General features: G+C 42.9%; 1 protein-coding gene across 1 annotated transcript; it reads right to left on the bottom strand.

Annotated features, from left to right (window-relative positions):
• Positions 1-138: 138 nt before the first annotated feature.
• On the bottom strand, positions 139-22223 carry LOC142674974 (transcription factor ETV7-like; the record flags this gene model as incomplete). The annotated part of the gene is made up of 5 exons (XM_075847224.1): positions 139-308; positions 8202-8345; positions 10363-10509; positions 16479-16604; positions 22059-22223. Coding segments are annotated over 5 exons (752 nt in total), but the record flags the coding sequence as incomplete, so codon positions are not given.
• Positions 22224-23433: the final 1210 nt, after the last annotated feature.

A 23433-nucleotide genomic window follows, 5' to 3' on the forward strand; every position in this document is an offset into this window, starting at 1 on the left:
TCATTTATGAAACTCTGGAACACTGTGGGCGAATTACTCAGGCCGAAGGGCATGACTAAGTACTCGTAATGGCCATCCCTGGTGTTAAAGGCTGTCTTCCTTTCAACGCCAGACGATGCGGATGAGATTGTAAGCGCCTCACAGATCGAGCTTAGTGAACACTGTTACACCATGTATCCGGTCAAATAACTCAGAGAGCAAAGGGAGTGGATACTTATTCTTGACAGTGATCTCGCTCAATTCTCGATAGTCAATACATGGGCGAAGACCACTGTCTTTTTTTTCCACGAAGAAGAACACTGCGCCAGCTGGAGAAGAGGAATGTCAGATAAACCCCCATTCAAGATACTCCTGGATATATTCAGACATAGCTTGAGTTTCGGTTAGCGAGAGAGGGTAGGTCTGCCCACGAGGAGGAGTTCTATTGGGGAGCAAGTCAATAGCGCAGTCTCAGGGACGATGGGGAGGAAGTTTCTCTGCTTGAGACTTGCTGAAGTCATCTGTGAAGGAAGAGTACTACGGGGGATGATACCCTCAAGCTTTGAGGTGCACAGAGGAATCAGTTGTCTTAGAGGGGTCACCTTCTTCAAACAGGACGAGTGACACTTAGAACTCCAAGATACAATTTCCCGTGTCTGTCAATCGATATGTGGGAGCGTGAATTTGCAACCATGGTATCCCAAGATAACTGGACTGATGGTTTTAGGGACCACAAGAAAGTCAATAAATTCCTGATGCAGGACTCCCACATTCATGAAGAGTGATTTGGTACGGGCCTGGATAGCCTCATCTGGCTGCCGATTTCCATCGATGCCCACCAGAAAAAAGGGACCAGAAAGTAATTTAATCTGAATTTTCCACACAGATACAAGAGCTGAGGTGATAAAGTTTCCGGCAGCTCCAGAGCCTAGGAAGGCAGAGATGTGTTTAATCCCTACAGGTGTGTGCAGAAGCACTGTGATAGTGAAGCACGATGTCTCTTTTTTCTGTACAGGAGAGAAGCACAGAGGACTTAGAACAAGCTCTCCTTCCTTGTCTAGATTCTGGAGTTTCCTGACCTATTGGGACAGGAAGCTAATAGGTGCCTGGGTGCATTGCAATACAGGCACATTCATTCTGTTCTCACGTTCCTCCGGGGACAATTTTGCGTGCCCAAACGGCATTGGTTCTTCTGGGGGAACCTCAGGTGCTTGGAACTTTGGAGCCAACTTGAAAGTGAAACATCTGGATCTCCGCTGCTCAATAGCTCACTCTCGCAAATGGATATTTACTTTGTTACATAGTGAAATCAACTCGTCCAATGAAGGAGGTAGTTCACGAGAGAACAATTCATCCTTAATCGGATTGGACAACCCCTGCCAGAAAACTGCCATGAGATCCTCGTTGTTCCACTTCAGTTCAGAGGCTAAAGTCCGATACCGGACCACATACTGGACAATGGTCATGGATTCCTGACGGAGACGTAGCAAGGAGGCTGCGGCAGATGACACTCTTCCCGGTTCAGCAAAAATCTTCTGGAAGGTGTCAAGATAGGCCTGACAGTTGTATAATATAGGGTCATTTTGTTCCCACAAAGGAGAGGCTCATGCCAAGGCCTGTCCGGAAAGCAGGGAGATAATGAAGGCCACTTCGGCTTTGTATATTTTGTGGTGTTATATATCCCCCACCTGGATAATGGTTAATTCACTTCTCCGTAGTAATAGAATAATGAAAAAAATAGATCCGGAGTACTAAAATATAACTTTTACTAGTATGAATAAAATAGGTATAAACAGATATATAAACAATAGGAGGAACCCATTTGCCAATACTGCATACATATACTTAATTGTTTCCCATCGTTTCAAATTGTTGTCAACAATATTTTTGTATTGACAGCAGATAAAGATCAGTCCGCCTTTATAAGGTTTCCCAATTTAGAATGGTTCTTTTGGTCACATATGGAGGAAAGGAATGTTGGGACACATGTCCTCCTACCCCGTTTCTGTCGGTAAATAGTCCTCCACATCAAAGTGTCCAGAAATAATGTTACGTCCTCTCCTGGATGGTGAAAGAGCGACAGGTGGGTCTCCCACACTTCGGCTTTGTCAGAGGAAAAATTTCCTGGAAGTAACTCAAAATGGATAGAACACTGGTTCAGGAACTTTTTAGGAGGAAGGATGGGATTCCTTTTTGCCAGCTTCTAGAAGCGCTTAAAATCACTGAGGCGTCGATACAAACAGACCCCCCGATTTTCGCCGCAAGGTTGTTTGGACTTTGGTGCCGGGAATCTGCAGATCGCTCCCTTTAAAATAAGCGGCCTTGAACAGTGCAGATGTTGCCACGGATGCAGCCTAGGATGAGGATACAATAGCGTGGTTAGGATCACAGGCACAGATGCAGAGGTCAGAGATACATGCAGAGTCGTAACAAAGGAAGTCAGTTCAGGTATAGTACAATGCTGCAGCTAGGTAGAAATGACCTGGTACTCTGGCACCTGTTGGTGCTCAGAGAGAGGCTTATATGGGCTGTCCTATAGTTAGGTGTCATGTGATGTCCGGGGGGAGTTTACCAGAGTTGAGGTAATGCCATGTAATGGAGGTGAACAATGAAAGATGTATCCAGCACTCGGTATAAAAGTTAAATGGTTTATTCGGTCATCTTAAAACAGAAGGTTTAAAACAAAGATCCCGGGACCATGCTTACGCATTTCAGACCGCTAGGTTCCTTAGTCATAGCTACAATGCCATGTACTAGCCACTAGAGGGAGTTCTAGATTGTATTTTGCATTCCAGCCACTAGAGGGAGCTCCAGCATGTATCCTCGCATTCCAGCCACTAGAGGGAGCTCCTGCCCCGTCTCTGAAACCATCTGCCCAGGTAAGTACGGACTGAGTGTTGTTTTGTGACATGCAGCAAGCTGGAATATGGAATAGCCATAATTGGGTTAGGATTCCCAGGGCCCAGTCCCCAGGATAGTCTCCAAATGACAGCTAGCCTACAGATGAAGTAGTCAGTGGCGTAGCTATAGGGGTCGCAGCGGTCGCAGTTGCGACCGGGCCCCTAAGCCTGGGGGGCCCACGGGCCTCCGTTGCCATACAGCATGCTTGTTAAATTAATTTTCTGTGCCGTGAAGCCGGCACTTCCTGGTTACGGACACATGGTACACTTAGTGTACCATGTGACCGTGTTGTCACGTGACACGTCTTCCAGCCAGTGCAGTGGAAGAGCCTTTCGGAGGACCTGTATTGTAATGTATTGTGTTGTGTTGTATTGTGTTAGCTTGTAATGTATTGTAATGTAATGTATTGTAATATATTGTGTTGCCTTGTAATGTATTGTGTTGTATTGTGCTGTTTGCGGTGGAGAGGGGGGCCCGTTAAATGACAGCCCCCCTCCTCTCTCCACCGCAAACTGCACAATACAACATAATACATTACACACTGTGGGTCGCGTCCCCCTTGGGATTCGTGTGAAGACCTCCGGGGGGTCGCGAGTCACTCACCGAGGTCCCGGTTCCATTCAATGCTGGAGCAAGGAGCTGACGTCTCCTTGATCCAGCATTCACTGTGCCCTGAGCGTCTCGACGCAGGCTGGCGAGATGTAGCGACATCATCGCACCTGTCTGCACCGAGTCACTCATAGCACACACCGGAGGAGGCGAAGGATCCGGGGGGGGGGCTGATATTGCAGGGGGGAGGATTATACTGCATGGGGGCTTATATGGCATGGGTGCTGATAAGATGTGGGGCATTATACTGCATGGGGGCTGAAACGGGGGGCATTATACTGTATGGGGGGCTGATATGGGGGGCATTATACTGCATGGGGGCTGATATGGGGGAATTATACTGTATGGGGGCTGATATGGGGGGCATTATACTGCATGGGGGCTGATATGGGGGAATTACACTGTATGGGAGCTCATGTGGGGGACATTTTACTGTATGGGGAGTTCATATGGGGGGGCATTATACCGTATGGGAAGCTCATATGGGGGGCATTGTACTGTATGGGGAGCTGGTATGGGGGGCATTTTACTGTATGGGGAGCTGATATGTGGGGCATTATACTGTATGGGGAGCTGACATGGGGGTCATTATACTGTATGGGGGCTGATATGGGGGGCACTATAATGTATCGGGGCAGCTATGTGGGGCATTATACTGTAGGGGCTGATATGGGGAGCATTATACGGTATGGGGCTGTTATGGGGGGCATTATATGTTATGGAGCATTATATTGTGTGGGAGTAGCTATGAGAGCATTATATTGTGTGGGGGTAGCTATGGGAGCATTATACTATGGGGCTGTTGGGCAAGGCGTCTGGGCACAGGCACGCACAGGGGTCTGATGATGGTAGTGTTGGGGAGGGGTAGGGGGGCCCAAGCTGAATTTTTGCACCCGGGCCCATGAGCCTTTAGCTACGCCCCTGGAAGTAGTACAATCGACAGAGGGATAAGCCACGGTCATTTGTACGCAGAGTTCGGTACACAGGGGCGAGAGATCAGCTGTAGCTAAATGTATGCAGAGTTCAGTACACAGGAAGAAAAAAAATGGACGTTAAACGCACAGTAGCTGGATTACTGGCAAGACAAAATAATCAGGCACAGGAAGTACAAAGTTGTGGGTAAATATAGGGCAGCAAATACTGTGATTGGCCACATAGCAGGTGCAATCCATAACAAATCACCAAGATCAGCAAACACATGGCTGGAACAAGGATAGAACAAGCAAGGATCTCTTTAGCAGACCGATGGATGCTGTAAAGCAAGAATCGAGAGTCCAGAGTTCAAGTCCAGGAAGTTCAGTTCGTGATGTTCTGACTTCTATACCACAATTAATATCACATGAAGAGTACATTCTTGTATCTAAGTTTCGGAATGCTTTTCGGCATACAGATTTTACATAGAGGGGAATGTTTTTATAAAATGCACATTTTTTTAGGCAGATTGCAATTTTTTGAAACTGCAGGTCCTATTTCATGCATTTTATGGCTTTGATGAATGCAGTCTTTGTACTGCTGCAGTGTTGTTGCTATGTACTATGCAACTATTGCTAGGTAGAGATAAGCGAATGGTTACACTTAGGCTGGATTCACACGAGCACATTACGTCCGTAATGGACGGAACGTATTTCGGCCGCAAGTCCCGGACTGAACACAGTGCAGGGAGCCGGGCTCCTAGCATCATAGTTATGTACGATGCTAGGAGTCCGTGCCTCACTGCAGGACAACTGTCCCGTACTGAAAACATGATTACCGTACGGGACAGTTGTCCGGCAGCGAGGCAGGGGCTCCTAGCATCGTACATAACTATGATGCTAGGAGCCCGGCTTCCTGCACTGTGTTCGGTATGGGACTTCCGGCCGAAATACGTTTCGTCCATTATGGACGTAACATGGTCGTGTGAATCCAGCCTAAATGCGAGATTCGAAGCAAAATGAAGCAGTTTAAGAGGTTCACCAAACAATCTCTGTATTACTGGCAGCAAATTGCAAATGAAAGTAGCGATATCAGCAAATTTTTTTTCACAGCATGTGATGGCATGTGCCCAGAACACTATTTAAGACCCTGTATTGTGTTTCGGGTGTCATTTCTAACCTCTATAGTGTACAGACTGCCTGTAACGGTTAGTCAGTAAGTCTCTGTTCACATATGCGTTCCGTGTTCCGTTGTTCAGCTCGATCAAAGGAGCAGAACAATAAGAATACAGGAAGCGCCTAATCTGTTGCCTGATGGAAACCAACAGCGCCAGACTGGACCCATTGACTTAATGAGTGCCATCGGGTTTCCATCTACATTTTGTCTATATACCGGACAATAATTTTTGTAGTAAGCAGCTGACGCCAGTGGTTGCCCTGACTTTGTGTACACGCACAATTACAGTAAGTGTTATTGGAGTCGCCTTGGGGCAATACATAAAATTAGATTTAGAAGCCAGCCAATGCAAATGATTGTCTGCACTTCAGAAATTGTCAGGAGGATTTCTAAATTTCGGACCCTCACTGTCCCAAATATCACAGTTGCCAGGCATTTATTGTACTTTAGAATTCACCACATAATTCACGCACCATAACAGTTCAAATGCTGAAAACTCCCTTTGTTTCCATCTTGTTAAACAACTTAACCTACCAGTAAACATTATTAAGTAATTATTGCCTGGTTGTGTTTACATTTACTTTTATGTTGGTAATACATTATATGGAAACTACCTTATGATTTCCCCCAGGGGCGTAACTAGGAAAGACTGGGCCCCATAGCAAACTTTTGACTGGGGCCCCCCCCCCTCCCCTGGGTGTCACACAACCCCCCCTTGTAGATAGTGCCTTTTTTACAGCCCCCCCTGTAGATAACGCCATACAGCCCCCCCTCTGTAGATAGTGCCATACATCCCCCTGTAGAGAACGCCATACAGCCCCCTGTAGATAACGCCATACAGCCCCCCTGCAGAGAACGCCATACAGCCCCCTGTAGAGAACGCCATACAGCCCCCCTGTAGGGAACGCCATACAGCCCCCCCTGTAGAGAACGCCATACAGCCCCCCCTGTAGGGAACGCCATACAGCTCCCCCCCTGTAGGGAACGCCATACAGCCACCCCCCCCTTGTAGGGAACGCCATACAGCCACCCCCCCCTGTAGGGAACGCCAAACAGCGTCCCCCCTCCCAAAAAAATGCGACCTACAGTGTGTCCTACAAAATACATGTATCCCCTATCCACAGGATAGGGGATACATGAGTGATCGCTGGCAGCGATAGGGAGAACGGGGGACTGAAAGTCCCCTGAAGTTCTCCATGACTAACCTCTGACTTCCGGCGTCTGCGCAGCTCAATAAAAATGAAAGGAGCGCTGGTCACGCATGCGCACAAGCACGACCGGCGCTCCATTCATTTCTCCGGAGCTGCCGACACAGACCCCGGAAGTCCAAGGTTTGTGATGGAGAACTTCAGGGGACTTTCAGTCCCCCGTTCTCCCTATCCCTGCCAGCGATCACTCATGTATCCCCTATCCTGCAGATATCCTGTGGAGAGGGGATACATGTCTTTTGCTCTATTCTGCGCCTTCAGGAAAAGACACCAGTTAGCAATTTTTAGCACGTGTTAGTTAAATGGATATAACTTTTTTATTTGTTGGGCTAACGACGTGATTTTTGCGAAGTTTTTTTCCGTAGACAATGCAGGTTTCATTTTTTATCGTTTTTATACACACCTTTTTTGCTATTTTAGAATTTTTATTCATAAAGTTTGAAAATAATAGTAAAAAAATAAGCTTTTTTACATTTCAGCTATTTTTTTTTTGGTAATAACATCGTTTTACCCTAAAATAGACCTTTTATTTGTGATCGCCATTGTCTACCGTAAATCTTTATATATTACATGTCTATATTAGGGTAATTGGGTCAGCGCTAGCGTTACGTCAATGTTTGATGGGATGTTTTTTTTTGGGGTGGGTATTTTATGTGTATTTATTATTTACATTTTTTTTTTGCACTTTAATTTATTATTTTTTTATTACTATGGTCTGTCCCTCAAAGGTCAAAGAAGACCTTTGGGGAACTTTATATATATTTTTTTCTTTCTTTTACACCATGTTTTTCCACTGTAACTGGAGCTGCACAGCAGCCCCAGTTACAGGGGAAATCAGCCCTCTCATAGTGACTATTGTCACTAATAGGGCTGTGCTGGGTCTAGTTAGACCCAGCAGCAGCCTGCCACTAACAGCACCCGGCGATCATGTGACCTGTCACATGATCACCGGGAGGAATAGAGACAGCGCCGCTGCTGCTGCTGTCTCTATTCCTATACACAGCGTTCATTGAACGCTGTGTAAGAAGACATCGGAGAAGACAGAAGCAGAATAGCTGCTTCTGTCTTCTCCTCAGGGTCCCCGGCAGTCTCTGACAGCCGGAGACCCGACATTCAGCTGCCCGATCGCGCGGGCAGCAAGTTAAAACCCGAGCCGTAGAAAGTCTATGGCTCGGGTTTTAAGGACCCTGACCGCTGGCCGTAAAAATACAGCCAGCGGTCGGGAACCAGTTAATGGCAGAGCAGGGAGATACCTCCCTGCTCTGCCGTAGTGTTCTGTGGCGTCCCGCAGTAGCAGCCATAGCGGCTGCTAGCGGAGCCTCCGGCCATGGTGGGGGCCCGTGCCGGCGGGCGACACGGGCCCCCTCCTGCCCCGGGCCCCGTAGCAGCCGCTACTGCTGCTACGGCGGTAGTTACGCCACTGATTTCCCCAGAATGTGGCGAGCTTGTTTGGATCCACTATCCTAAAGATTTTCAGTTCTTTATCTTCCCACCGTATGGATGATTCATAGTGCTTGTCCTCAAGGAGCTTGTGCAAATAATCCCACAAGATCCTGCAACCTGGATTCACAATTACAGACTATTACTTTAATCAGTTTACTACAGACACCATAATATATTTTACTGACAATGGTCTATATGTGGTTAATAATGTCTTTTTGTAATTGAAAACCACAAATTAGGAATTAAATTTGAATTGATGTTTAACAGATACATGCCATAAATATCTGATAGGTGCAAGTCCCACCTCTGGGACCCCCACCTATATTGATAATAGGGGTTCCTTAACACACATACTGCCTGGTGAGACGGCTACCAAGTTTGCTAAATGGAGAGAGCCACGCATTTGCAGTGCCACTCCATTCATTCTTTACATGTTCTTAAGATATGTGGGGTTTGCTGGGGTGAAACCTATACCTATTAGATCATTATGGCATATCCTGGGGATATGCCATAATTGTCTATGGTCCAGAGATTATAAAGTAAGGCTTAGAAAATAATAATATTATAATTCAAAAATATACATATAAAGAAAATATATCATGACAAAATGACCTATTGTTTAAATCAAGTTTTTGTGTCAAACATGGTGGTGTGTAAACAGTGTTTTCGAATGAATCACAAATTGTTGCAGATCAATAGATTTATAAAATTCTCGCAGTATGACTTTAGAATATGGGCACTTCAGGCAATTTGAATTTATTCAGTGCCGTCCTTACCGAGGCCGGTGAACCTAACAAGTAGACCTGATGTCCCACCAAATTGAGTTGCGCCAAAGTAACTGTTGTCTCTTAGCCTATTCTGCCGTGCCACTGTTGTTCTCTGTGAGGTCACTCTTTGCCACAGCCTATCTCGCCTATGCACCAGCAGTAGTAGTATCGAGAACGCCATGCAACTCAGTGGGTTCTCATAGCCGTTTCGACACTACCTATAAGGTGACTCCAACTGCCCACATTTCTCCGGACAATACATGAGTACAGTTCCCACGTCATGAAGTGGCACACACAGTCTTTAGTCCAAGTCTGAGGCTTTAAGGAATCACTCTGAACAGTTACAATCAACAGTTGGCCAGTCTCTCACTCTAGGTTCAGAATGCTTTTGGGCACAGCCACGGCTGGTCAAATAGCAATGGCTCTCACTGAATTTCTCCAGCCTACCGGCACATCTCACTCTAGCTGGGTGTGGCCTGCTGTCGTAAAATAAGCTCAGCACTTCCTCTAACCCTCCACGAGCTCTCAGTCACACACACACACACACACACACACACACACACACACACACACACCGACTCTACTTCCTGCAACCAGTTCCCTTATCTCACTTCCTCCTGGTCTCTGCTATAACATGTAGTGGCGATAGTTAATATTAGAGTATAACCTCTAAGCACTAGGCTACACGCACACAATAACAAGGGTGGAAATAACAGGAACAGTCTCAATAATAAGGGTAAAAAGGCTAACCCCTTACATTTTTGTTTTATCATTTTCCATAACACAATCTATTACTATCAGTATCGAAAAAAAAATATTGATCTTGCAGTTCTCACGCTGACCACTGAGCCTCACAATAGGCTAACACTTCTTGTTCTGCAGAGATCACTTTTCACAGGCAGGATTACAATCCTCCTCACCTTTTTCCCTCCCTGCACATGAACTCTGCACACAGAGCATGCCCACAACACTCTTCCATAGAAGTCAATGAGTAGTTTTCTGACTGGGTTTTCTATGTGGCTGCTGTAAAGCAAATCTCTAAAATGCTGTTCACAGCTCAGAGCAGGAACTCACCCCCATAATCATGTACAGAAAATAAATATATAAACAATCAGAAAATAAAAACAGATTAGAAAAAAGGAATTTGTGTCAGTATACAGTTATGACTAGTAAAAAATAAAGTGATTAAATGTTTCTGGAGATTATCAGAACTGGACATATGTAAGATAAAGTAACATAGGAAGACTTGTTTTGAGACTTCCTGACATTAATTTCAGTAATGACCTACTTGAAGCCTCTCCACATCTTCCATTGACTGCTTTGAGCTATTTTAAAACGTTTTTGGCATTCTCTATTTTCAGATTTACCCTTTATTTTTCCATCCATATAGTCAATGTGTTCTGCAGAGCTTTCATTATTTTGTGTTCCTTGTGTCCTTCGGAAAAGATTGAGAGGTACATCTTGGACATTATCCTCTGTAGCTGGTTTTGCAGATAATTGAGAATTCTCTGTTTCTAAACACACAAGTCAATATATGATTAGGTTGTTTTTATGCAATATTTATTCATATTTGTATATTGGAGTTCAAGCAATAATGATGATCACCCATAGCTTTTAATTACTCTTTTTTATTTTCCAGTTTAATAATACTTATATGGAAGTTGAGACTCATATCACAGACACCTTCATTGCCTAAAATAACTATAGAGATTTTATTTGCATACTTGCTAAATGTCCTTATGTTTGTGGGACTGTCCTGCAAACCGGACCATAAAGGGGACAAGGTTTATTCTAATCTGCATTTAAAGGGGTTTTCCTGAAGATTTTTTGGGGCGGTTAACGATTTTGGTAGTGTTCCCAGGCAGGATGGGTAGAGCTTTAAGTGCCCTGTAATTTGCGATTTAAATGTTGATAAGAATGTACTTTCAGTGAAAACATCATATATTACATTTGGTTGTCTAACTTCAACTAGACACATAAGACTTACCAATGTTTTTATTGTATTTGATACTAACTTCAGATATCTATCAATTGGTCTAAATATTGAATTACAATTAATAGTAGCAGCAGAATATTAAAAGGTAATACTAACAGGTAACACATATCCAGAAGTATATATTGTAACCAGGGTCACCAACCCCTTTTTTTTTATTTTCTAAACAACTTAGCCAAAAATCATGGACAGACAAAAAATTTGCAGACACTCTGGAAAAACAAAATAATTTCTAAAGATTGCATCATCTGTACTCCTGGCTTGACATTTATAACATACAAAACATTACAATGATGAAATCCTGAAATGAAAATGTCTAAGGCCCTGTTCACACGTATTGTTTTTACAGGCAGACAAATCTGCCTCAAAATTCCTTCAGGAATTTTGAGGCAGATTTTGACCTGTCTGTAATTTCTTGCCGCAATCTTCGTGGCGTGTTACGCTGCGTTTTTCGCCATGGCCATTGAGCGCTGATGGCAAAAAATGCAGTGAAAAACGTTTTCTCTGCCTCCCATTGATTTCAATGTGAGGTGAGAGGCGTAACCGCGGCAAGAAAGAGCATGCTGCTTTTTTTCCCATGTGACCGCCACTACAGCCTGTGATTTGCTGCACCGGTCATATGGGTTGAAACGGCACCGCACGAGGCTGGCCTGGAGGAAGAAACACAGACTTCTGGGTAAGTATAAGATTTTTTTTAAAAATTGTGAGTTGAGTTCTTTGCAGCGGAATCTCTGTGATTCCGACGCTAAAAAACGCAACAACTGCTATTTGTTGCGGGTTTTACTTCCGAATTCCGTTGCGTAAAATCTGCAGTATTTACGCAACGTGTGAACTGACCCTATATGTGCTCAGATATTCTGAACTATGCAAATACTCAAGCAAGATGCTAATCAGAGACAAATGGGTACAGAAGTGGGTAATTTCTCTAAGGGGGGATTCACACGAGCGTGTATTCGGTCCGTGCGGGCCGCGTGGTTTTCACGCGGCACGCATGGACTAATACAAGTCTATGGGGCAGTACAGACAGTCGGTGCTTTTTGCGCAGCGTTTGTCTGCTGCGCAAAAAGCGCGACAGGTTCAATAACTCTGCGCATTTCGCGCATCACGCACCCATTGAAGTCAATGGGTGCGTGAAAATCACGCGCACCACACGGAAGCACTTCCGTGGGACGAGCGTGATTCGCGCAACAGCAGTGAAAAGGATGAATGAAAACAGAAAAGCACCACGTGCTTTTCTGTTTCCAAGCATCCAAACGGAGTGTCTTTGCGAGGAGCGAACCCCGACAACCGAGGCAAACTTCACCGGGTTCGGCCAAACTCGTTTTGGCCGAACCCGGCAAAAAAATTTCCGGTCCGCGACGTCGGGAGAGATTCACTGTGCATGGTGCTGAAAGAGTTAAACTGTTTCAGCACCATGGACAGTGACTTGCGATCCCAAAATAAATGAACCTGTAAAAAAAACCGAAGTTCTAACTTACCGATTACTCCTGTCTCCTTCCTGCAGTCCGACCTCCCGGGATGACACTTCAGTTCAAGTGACAGCTCCAGCCAATCACAGGCCAAGCACAGGCTGCAGCCAATCACAGGCTGCAGCGGTCACTTGGACTGCCGCGTCATCCAGGGAGGTGGGGCCCGATGTCAAGAGAGGCGCGTCACCAAGGACGCGTCACCAAGGACGCGTCACCAAGGCAACGGCCGGGAAGTTCTCGGTAAGTAGGAACTTTATCTTTTTTTTTTACAGGTTTTTCGCTGTTGTGTTCGGCATTCACTGTCGAGGGTGCTGAAAGAGTTAGCTCTTTCAGCACCTTGGACAGTGACGGGCGTCGACAAGCCTCATCTCTATGATGCCGGCTGCGCGAAAATCACGCAGCCGCGCATCAGACACGCATTACACACGCAGCTGTCAAATGGTTTTTGCGCTCGCAAAACGCCGCGTTGTTTGCGCGCGCAAAAACGCAACGCTCGTGTGAATCTACCCTAACTGGGATGCCAGAAGATAAATAAACAATGAAATCCATTTAACCCCTTAACGACCAAGGATGAAAATGTACGTCATGGTCGGCTGCTAGTTCCCGCACCATGACGTACATTTTCGTCCGCATTTCAAACTGTCACTCTGTGTAAACACAGAGTGACAGACCCACGCTGACAGTTGTCCCCGACAGCTGAGACATCAGTCTTGCCGGACAGCGGACCATCGCCGCTGATTTCGGCAGTTAACCCCTTAAGTGCGGCGACGGATTGCCGTCGCCGCATTTAAGTGGTTTGAAGCACATCGGCAGCCCCCACGAAGTGATCGTGGGGGCTACCGATGATTGTCACGGCAATCGGAGGTCAGATAATGACCTCCGGGTTGCCATGCACGGAAGCCTCGGAGGAACAGCCTCCGGCCGTTCCTCCTCTGCTTCCTGTCAGTGTGACAGTTACGTCACAATGACAGTTGGAGTGCATTACACTACGTGTGTAGTGTAATGTACTCTAGCAGCGATCAAAGCTGCAAGACTAAGTGTCCCCTAGTTGGACAAGTTAAAAAAGTAAAAAAAGTAATAAAAATGTTTTAAAAAAAGTGTAAAAATAAAAGTTATAAGTTCTATAAACACAAAATGCTTTTTTTCCTATAATAAGACTTTTATTATAGAAAAAAAATGAACACGTTAAAAAAGTACACATATTTGGTATCACCGCGTTCGTAACGAACCCAACTATAAAACTATAATGTTATTTTTCCCGCACGATGAACACCCCCAAAAAAATCAATAAAAAACTACGACAGAATCGCAATTTTTTGGGTCACCACCGCTCCCTAAATAAAGAATAAAAAGTGATCAAAAAGTCGCATGTACCCGAAAATAGTACCAATAAAAACTTCTATCCGTCCCGCAAAAAACAAGCCCTTACACAGCTTTTTTGACTAAAAAACTAAAAAATTATGGCCCTCAGAATATGGTGACATAGAATTTTTTTTTTTTATAAATAAGTCATTTTATTGCGCAAACGCTAAAAAAAAAGGACCAAACCTATATACATATGGTATCGCCATAATCGTACCAACCCGCAGAATAAAGTAAAAATGTCATTTATAGCGTACGGTGAGCGCCGCAAAAAAAAAAACTAAAAAACGGTGTCAGAATTCATGTTTTTTGCTCAGGATTGCAAAAAAATTTAATAAAAAGTGATCAAAAAAATCGCATGTACCCCAAAATGGTACCAATGAAAACTACAGATTGCCCCGCAACAAATAAGCCTTCACACCACTCTATTGATGGAAAAATAAAAAAGTTATGGCTCTTGGAAAGCGGGGAGTGAAAATCTTAAATATGAAAGCAAAAAATGGATCAGTCCTGAAAGGGTTAATTCATTTCTAATGAAAAAACGTATGACCCCATGTGGGGTATTTCCGTACTCGGGAGAAATTGCTTTATAAAAAATGGTTGTTTTTTTTCCTCCTTTATCCCTTGTGAAAATGAGAAAATTCAACATTTTAGTGGAAAAAATGTTGATATTAATTTTCGCGCCCTAATTCTAATAAACTCTGCAAAAGACCCGTGGGGTGTAAATGCTCACTATACCCCTAGAAAAATTCCTTGAAGGTTTTTCCAAAATGGGGTCACTTTTGGTGGGTTTCCACTGTTTTGGTCCCTCCAGTGCATTGCAAATGCGACATGGCACCGAAAACCATTCCAGCAAAATCATAAATCCAAATGGCGCTCCTTCCCTTCTGAGCCCTGCTGTGGGTCCAAACAGCAGTTTATTACCACATATGGGGTATTGTCGTAATCGGGAGACATTGCTTTACAAATGTTGGGGTGCATTTTCTTCGTTATTCCTTGTAAATAATAAAAATTTCTATGTTGTTTCAGAAAAAAAGTATATTTTAATTCTTACAGACTAATTTCAATATATTTAGCGAAAAACCTGTGTAGTCAAAATGCTAACTATACCCCTAGATAAATACCTTAAGGGGTCTAGTTTTCTAAATGGGGTCGTTTATGGGGAGTTTCTATCGTTCTGGCAGCTCAAAGCTTCTCCAAATGTACATTGGGGCCTAAAACATTTTCAAGCAAAATATGAGTCCTGAAAGCCTCCGGGTGTTCCCTTCCTTTGGGGCCCTGCCGTGTGTCCAAACAACGCATTAGGGCCACAATGTGGGTATTTTTGAAAACAGGAGAAAGAGGGTGATAGATTTTGGGGTGTGTTTCTTCATTTTCATGGTCGCTTTACAAAGAAATCGGTCTTCAAACAAATACTTTTATGAAAAAAGTGAAATTATTATTTTTTTCACCTGATATGCATTAAATTTAGCAAAGAACTGTGGGGTCAAAATAATTACTATACCCCTAAATAAATACCTTATGGGGTCTAGTTTTCTAAATGGGGTCGTTTATGGGGAGTTTCTATCGTTCTGGCAGCTCAAAACCTCTCCAAATGTACATTGGGGCCTAAAACATTTTCAAGCAAAATATGAGTCCTGAAAGCCTCCGTGTGCTCCCTTCATTTTGGGTCCTGCCGTGTGTCCAGGCAGAGCATTAGGGCCACAATGTTGGTATTTTTGAAAACAGGAGAAACAGGGTGATATATTTTGTGGTGTGTTTCTTCATTCTCATGGTCGCCTTACAAAGAAATTGGTCTTCAAACTGATACTTTTATGAAAAAAAGTGAAATTATTTTTTTTTTCACCTGCTATGTATTACATTTAGCAAAAAACTGTGGGGTCAAAATACTTACTATACCCTTAGGTAAATACCTTAAGGGGTCTAGTTTTCTAAATGGGGTCATTTGTGGGGGTTTCCATCACTCTGAGACCTATGAGCCTCTGAAAACCTGGCTTGGTGCCGGAAAACAAAATGTACTTCAAAATTTATAAAATTATTATTCAATTTGTAAGTCCTCTAAATTGCTGAAAATTTATTTTATTTTTTCAAAAGTGCTGCCAAAATGGAGTAAAGAGATAGAAATATATATTTAATTAAAAAAATTGTACAGTATGTGTGTACATATGTGACATATTGCAGTTAAAAATAGGGGAAAATGGTAATTTTTACAAAATGTCTTCCATTTTTCTATTTTTTAATTAATTTCCGCAAATCGTATCAGTCTACTTTTACCACTAAAATAAAGTACAACATGTGACGAAAAAACAATGTCAGAATTACTTGGATATTCAAAACTTTCACAGAGTTATTCTCTGATAAAGTCAGACATACCAGATTTGACAAATCTGGCTTGGTCATTAAGGTACAAACATGCCCGGTCATTAAGGGGTTAACTGATGTCATTTATTTAGTTAAAATGCATGTGATCTGCTGAAAATGGCCAGCTTAAACGAGTTGTCCAAAATTAGAAAAAAGGGTCTGCCTATTTTCCAGAAACAGCGACACTCTAAGAATTGACACAAATTAATTTATGAATATAAATATAATAAGTACAATATAATAAGTACATATGAGCATACAGCCAGTACACAGATACAGTGTACAATGAATATCTCACTTGTATTTATGCAGCTCTGTAGATGCGGATGGTGACTTTTTCTTATACACTGGCTGAAAAAAGAATACCTTACTAACCCCTGTCTGTGATTCTTAATGCATTGTAGTAATTCAAACAAAACATCACCTGTAAAAAAGAAGAAAGTTATTAGTTTGTGTTACTGTCTTTTTTACAGTCAAAAGTACATGATTAAATATGTGATACAGAAACGTAGCATGAAAGGGGTTTTCCAACATTTATCCTTGTTATTCCCAACTACTCCAATGTTTATGTCCTAGCACATTGACATGTCGTCCATAATGACGTCACCATGGTTAAAATGTCATCAAACTATTTTAGTCTGCTTTAGGGAGTCTTTCGATTGTTGGAAAACCCTGTTGAGCCCAGATGCAAAATCTGGCACTTTCAAATATCACGTAATTGATATAATTCTGTAGAAGTATCTTACGTAGATATAGCACCATTGCTTGGCTGCAACTGCAACCTCTGCACCCACAGCTACATTACTCCTGTTATGTCAACGTCTCTTATAGTTCGACATCAGACCTGCTCAGCCAGATGTAGCCCTCTGACCTCCAATCCTCTTTGTGTCACAACTTTAAATGTTTTAAATCTTAAGGTTTACCACCTATATATGTGTTGTGCCACCATACCAGACATTACTTAATAAATCTTGACATGCTTTGTCATTTCTAAGCCATTTAGACACTTTAGGCCTTATTCACATGAACGTTGAATAAGTCAGTGTGGCGGCCGTCTAAACAAACCTATGTAATTCAATGGGGCCGTTCACACAATCGTTGTTTCAACAGAGCTTGTGAAGGGTCCATGAAAAATAGAACATGTCCAATTTTTTTTTGCTTCACGCATCCCTCCATAGGCTCTAGTCTATGGGGGATGCGTGATAACGCGTCCCACAGGGGTGCAGCACAGATGCACCCCGGTCGTGAAAAATTGCAGTTTTTCACGTTCGAGATATCCTACGCTCATGTGAATCTAGCGTTATAGTCATAGCTCCGAATATTTCCATGATGGCGATAGAGAAATTTGAGGCCATGCTCTTATTATACCTTCCTGCCTATGAGAACCGCTTACAAAGTTTTTGAGGTTCACCAAATTAAAGCTATTAAAACACTGGTAGTTATGCAATGCACAGAGAATATACAAGCTAAATATAAGGATCTGCCCTGTTCTGTTAAGGCTTTAAACAGTCTTAGAATATTGTCATCTACCTTTTCCTGCTATCTCAATGGATTTTAAATGTTTGGACATAAGTAGTCAAAAGCCAGTCATAATGTAATGGCATACCTGACTAATGTCACCCATTTAGTTTATTGGTAGATATACTGCTGTTTTGTGAGTGTATCTTCACAACTCAACATACCTCTGACAGAAGACAATGAGAATGTAGGAAGAAGTAAAACGAGCTATAAATTGAATTATTTTCCGATACGATAAGTATTCCAAATGCTTTTGTGAGTATGTTAATTGGAAAAGGAACATACACAAATATATATTTACCAGGAATATCTTTTTGTATCATGGGAGACATTATGCCTTTTTTAAAACATTGTTTTTATTACATTTCTAAATAAACAACATTAATACAAGCAAATACAAAGTGGCATCTCTTTTGCTACAGAAGATCGTAACTGCATTGCATATATGTAGAAGACAAAAGACAATTGCTACACAAGTGGAGACATAGTAAAACTGTAACTGGTGGCCCACAGATAACTAGAAAGCGGAACATGGACAGACAGGGCTAGGGGAGGGTATCGGTGGGCAAGTTATCAAAATATGCTCGGTCTAAAGGAGAGTCATGATCCAGGTGGGTGATTAATGGGACTCCTAGGAGTGAGAGATAATTTAGGCCTCTCAAGGAGGGGACATGTAGGCTATTTATGGGTCCCATATCTTCAGGAAGGACTGTAGTAGGGTGACTGAGTGGTTTTGAAGAGAGGGAGGGAGGGAGCTCTCATCCCACCGGCACCCTGAGTGTGATCGCAGAGTGCTGGTGTCTTCTATGGCAGCCGAGGGGCCTAATAAGGGCCCCCAGGTCTGCATGTAGTATATGCCTGTTAGGTCATGCCAGAGGCACGGCCTAGCAGATGCCTGTCCGTTTTACACGGACAGGCATAATACACTGCAATACAGAAGTATTGCAGTGTATTATAAATGTGATCGAAGGATCGCATAGTGAAGTCCCCTAGTGGGACTAGTAAAAAAGTTAAAAAAAGTTTAATAAAAAGTAAAAACGAAAAAGTGAAGAAAAAAATTAAAAACCCACTTATTATTAACAAAATGCTTTATTATTAAAAAACAAAATAAAGTAAAAAAAGTTACACATATTTGGTATCGCCACGTCCGTAACAACCCCAACTATAAAGTTATTACATCATTTAACCCGCACAGTGAACCTCCCAAAAAATTTAATAAAAAAACAATGCAAAAATTGCTGTTTTCTTTGAATCCTGCCTTAAATTCTATGTACCCCAAAAAGGTGCTATTAAAAATTACAATTTGTCCCGCAAAAAACAAGGCCTTAGGCCTTAGACAGCTATGCAAAAATAAAAAAAGTTATAGCTCTTTGAATGAGACGATGTAAAAACGTAAAAAATAGTTTCGTCATTAAGGTCTAAAATAGGCCTGTCAATAAGGGGTTAATCATGTAATATTGCATTCGAGAACAAATCTCTCATAAGAAGAGGACAGGTTGCTTTCAGGAGCTTGCTATCATCTGCTTTGTGGCTACAAATAGGATGCCGGCAAGCTTCTGCTTAGCATAGGAATCCCCTTTAATATTTTTATTGAGAAGGACTTCCCAAAGGGAATTTTTCTCAATTAGCCTGTCACAGTACAAATGAGGTAGTATATCTTGCTACTAAAATTTGCTACTGTGGTGCAAGTCCTCCAAGTCCTCCAAGTCCTCCATGTATACAGAACATCACAAGTGGAAGTACAGCCTCTAAAACAGGTAGGGGAATAGCCAGGTACTGCATGGACTATATGGTTAGGTGCGAGAGGATGTGGAGAAATGAGTCTCTTGTAAGCAAACCACATCAACATGGATAATATGGTAATAATGGAATCTTTTGGATTTCTTGTGCGGTGAGTTTTAGCCTTGCACGCTGTGCAATACTAAAGTTAAGGGCATGAGGAGAGCAGCATTAAACTATCGATCAGTATAGGATCATCAGCGACCCATGTGGTGTAGGGTTTCCGTGAAAGATAAGTGTGGTGAAAGAGGGACGACATTGCACTGCAGTGGTGAGGAATAGAGAACACTCTGCAATTGTAGAATTGAAGGGCGCAATATAAAGTTTATCTGGTGTGACCAACGGAGGGGAACAGGGGGACAGAAGCCTAAAGAAACATCATGATGTAGAATGACTGTGAACACATTGAAAACATTATACAGGTATTAGCCTACATATCAATATGCAAGTATAAGCAAAAAGATAACAATAAGAATAAATTACTAAAAAAAAAAAAAAAAAAAGAGGGGGTTGGGGAGGAAAAAACTGAAAATCAATAAAAATTACTCGTAATGTCAATCAGCAACAGCATAAGAGGCGTATGTTGCAAATGAGAAGCAAAAAAATGTATGTGATACTAATCTAGAGTAGCTGATTACATTTAGCTGCACAATGTGGAAAGTCCAGCAAGAAGTCAAGGCACATGCTGGAATGAGGTTGAGCGTTTATAGCTGCGTGCTGGGCTGGTAGGGAATGTAAGCTGTGAGGTACTGGGTCTGCTCTGGGATAGGTCATCTGGAGGAGGTGATAGGCTGGATGTGGTGCCTTCCAAACAAAGCTGTGATAAGCATTTTTTCACCCCTTTAAGGTAAAGGACAGTGCGAACCTTGTCATTGGAGATAAATGTAAATTTAAAGGGGAAGATCCATTGGTACATGATGTTCTTCCTCTGCAGAATTTCTAAGTAGGGCTTTAAAGCACGTTTCTTGGCTATGATAAAAGGTGCCAGGTCAGAAATTAGTTGGTACGTGTGACCTTGAAAAGTCAGGGAAGTGGCAGTATGGGCCGCCAACATCAATTCCTACCTGGTGCAGTAGAAATGTAACTTTGTGATGATGTCACGGAGGGTCCCTCAACTTACTTAGCCATCAAGACTTGAAGAACCCTATCCATTTCAAGGCGCTCTGCTGAGATTTTATGGGAAAGTTCCTGCAATAGCGCCGTAATTGTGGCTTGCAGGTCAACGATGTGCTCGGATAGTTCACTTATACAAACATTGTCCCGGCAGGCTATATTCTCAAAATCCTCTAGCTTGTTATGGAGTTGCAAGTTGTCATCCCGGTCTTCCAGCAGGTCATACTGGAGTGAGGAGTGGGACACACCATTTCATCCATGCACTGTTCTAGGAGATCTGTGCGGGTGCCCAGCTCCCTAATTTCTTTAATGAGGTCATGAGTAATTTTAGCTGAGGTCTTGTTCAGCTCCATCTCAAGTAGGGCATGGGATTGCTGTAGCAGATTTGTAAAGTCAGAGGCTCTTAATTTCTGCCTGTGTCTAACAGAAGAGCCCTCTAGGAATGAGTGGCTGGGCTCCGAAGAGTCTTGAAGGGTGGACCGTTCGGGCATTTTAGCCTCGAATTACGTCCGAAAATGCGTCTCAAAAGCGTCGGCAAATATCTGCCCATTCATTTGAATGGGGTTTACGATGTTCTGTGCCGACGTAAAAAAGACGCCCGCGTCAAAGAAGTGCCTGTCACTTCTTGAGACGTAATTGGACCCGTCTTCCATTGACTCCATGGAAAAACAGCTTCAATTTCGTCCGTAATGGGCGCAGCGAAAGACGCCTGCACATGCCATTACGGCTGAAATTACGGTGCTGTTTTCTCCTGAAAACAGTACCGTAATTTCTGCCGTAACGGACGCCGCTTTGCCGCTGCTCGCCAGGAGTGTAGGGAGAGGTGAGTTGCCTGATATGTGCCCTGTAGAAACTATACTAAACTACTGCGGTTCAGAGTGTCGTAACTGTGCCGCTATCCAGCTTGAACGCGCACTTTCCCACAAGGCCATATAAATTTTTGTCAGATGCAGATGATGGTAACATAAATTATATGATCAAATAATTTTAAAGCACGAACAATTACTGTTGGGGGGAATTTACATTGGTCAGAGCCGATTGTTTTTAGTAGAATATACATAACGATTATCATTAACATTCATAATAATTTTTTGTATCGTTGAAGATTATCATTAAAACTTTGACCAGCTTGAGCTATGAAGGGTTCTGGTAGGCGGACATGTTTCACACTATGAAGTGTACTTTTAGTCTTGGTAACATAATTACTTTAGATTGTGTATAAAGTGCACATACATAGTGCCTGCACGAGCATAGGGTGACTAATTTGGAGATTTTTTTTGTATTTCTTAACTACTTTCTCTTGCTTAAGTGGAATAAATTAAAATTATTCCATAACGGCTTATTTGATTTCTAGATAAAAATGTGAAACTCACATTAATACATAAAGGAAATTAATTATATATTGTCAAAAGCATATCTCTATTAATATTACGAATATTACGAATGTAAACAGTGAAAAGTTCTGTACCTGAACTAGGAGAACGGGCTTTAAAATCAAACTTTGTAAGAATACACAGCGCTCTTCCATTCATTACAAACTTGCTGTCATCTGTTTTCTTTAGTGAATATTCTTCCTCTGCCCATCGTAACCACTGAATAATATCATCCCTGCTCCACAGAGATGGATGTATTCCTGAAATAAAATTAGAATGGTGAGTTGTCTAGAGTTACAAAAACAGAAGGGCATACAAAGGGGGGTGGGTACAATAAAAATATGTCCACTTTCCTAGTGTAGACCCTTATTCACTATACAAACACTCTCCGGCCATGCTAAATGTCCTACATGCTGTCATCTAGAGCCTAGCTTCTCAACTCCTGGTACATGTACCCCAGAGGGTACACGCCATGTCCTCTTACTGGGGTTTTAATAGCTGCAGCACAGTGTATGATCATAGCCTTGGGAGTACTTTGATGTAATTTATTTAATATTTTAAGCTTTGCTTAGTAAGATTGAGAGACCACTAGAGAATGCAGAAATGCATCTGAGATCACACTTATGCTACATGGTTCTCACAGAGCTGCAGCTCTAGAAACAGAGAAGCCAAGTCTGGCACTAAAACCACTCCCAAGCACCAATACTGTAACTGTGTGTCTTTACCTTTCTCTTAGGCCTCATGCACACGACCATAAATACTCCCGTAATTACGGGCCTATAGACTTTTATTGGCCACGGGTACCTCCCCGTATGCTTAAGGGAAGGTGCCCGTGTCATTGAAAAAGATAGAACATGTCCTATTTCAGGCCGTAATTACGGCACGGGCAGCCCATAAAAGTCTATGGGGCTCCCGTAATTACGGGTGACTACGTGTGTGCACCTGTAATTACGGGAGCGTTGCTAGGCGACCTCAGTAAATGGTCACTGTCCAGGGTGCTGAAAGAGTTAAACGATTGGCAGTAACTGTTTCAGCACCCTGGACAGTGGCTACCGATCAGAATATAGATAAAGCTGTAAAAATAAAAATAAAAAAGACGTTCATACTTACCCAGAACTCCCTGCTTCTTCCTCCAGTCCGGCCTCGTGGGATGACGTTACAGTCCATGTGACCGCTGCAGCCAATCACAGGCCAATCACTGGCTGCAGCGGTCACATAGACTGCCGCGTCATCCAGGGAGGTCGGACTGGATGTCAGGAGAGGGACACGTCACCAAGACAACGGCCGGGTAAGTATGAATTTCTTTTACTTTTATTACGGAAAGGGTTGTCCCTTCTCTTTATCCTGCACTGATAGAGAGAAGGGCTGCCGATTAGTGCAGTGCAATTTTGCAGCCAAAAACGTGCCCGTAAATACGGGTGGAGTACGGGTGACACCGGACCCATATTTACGGGCACGGGTCCGTAAATA

The sequence above is a fragment of the Rhinoderma darwinii genome, assembly GCF_050947455.1.
Source record: "Rhinoderma darwinii isolate aRhiDar2 chromosome 2 unlocalized genomic scaffold, aRhiDar2.hap1 SUPER_2_unloc_25, whole genome shotgun sequence".
Classification (NCBI taxonomy): domain Eukaryota; kingdom Metazoa; phylum Chordata; class Amphibia; order Anura; family Rhinodermatidae; genus Rhinoderma; species Rhinoderma darwinii.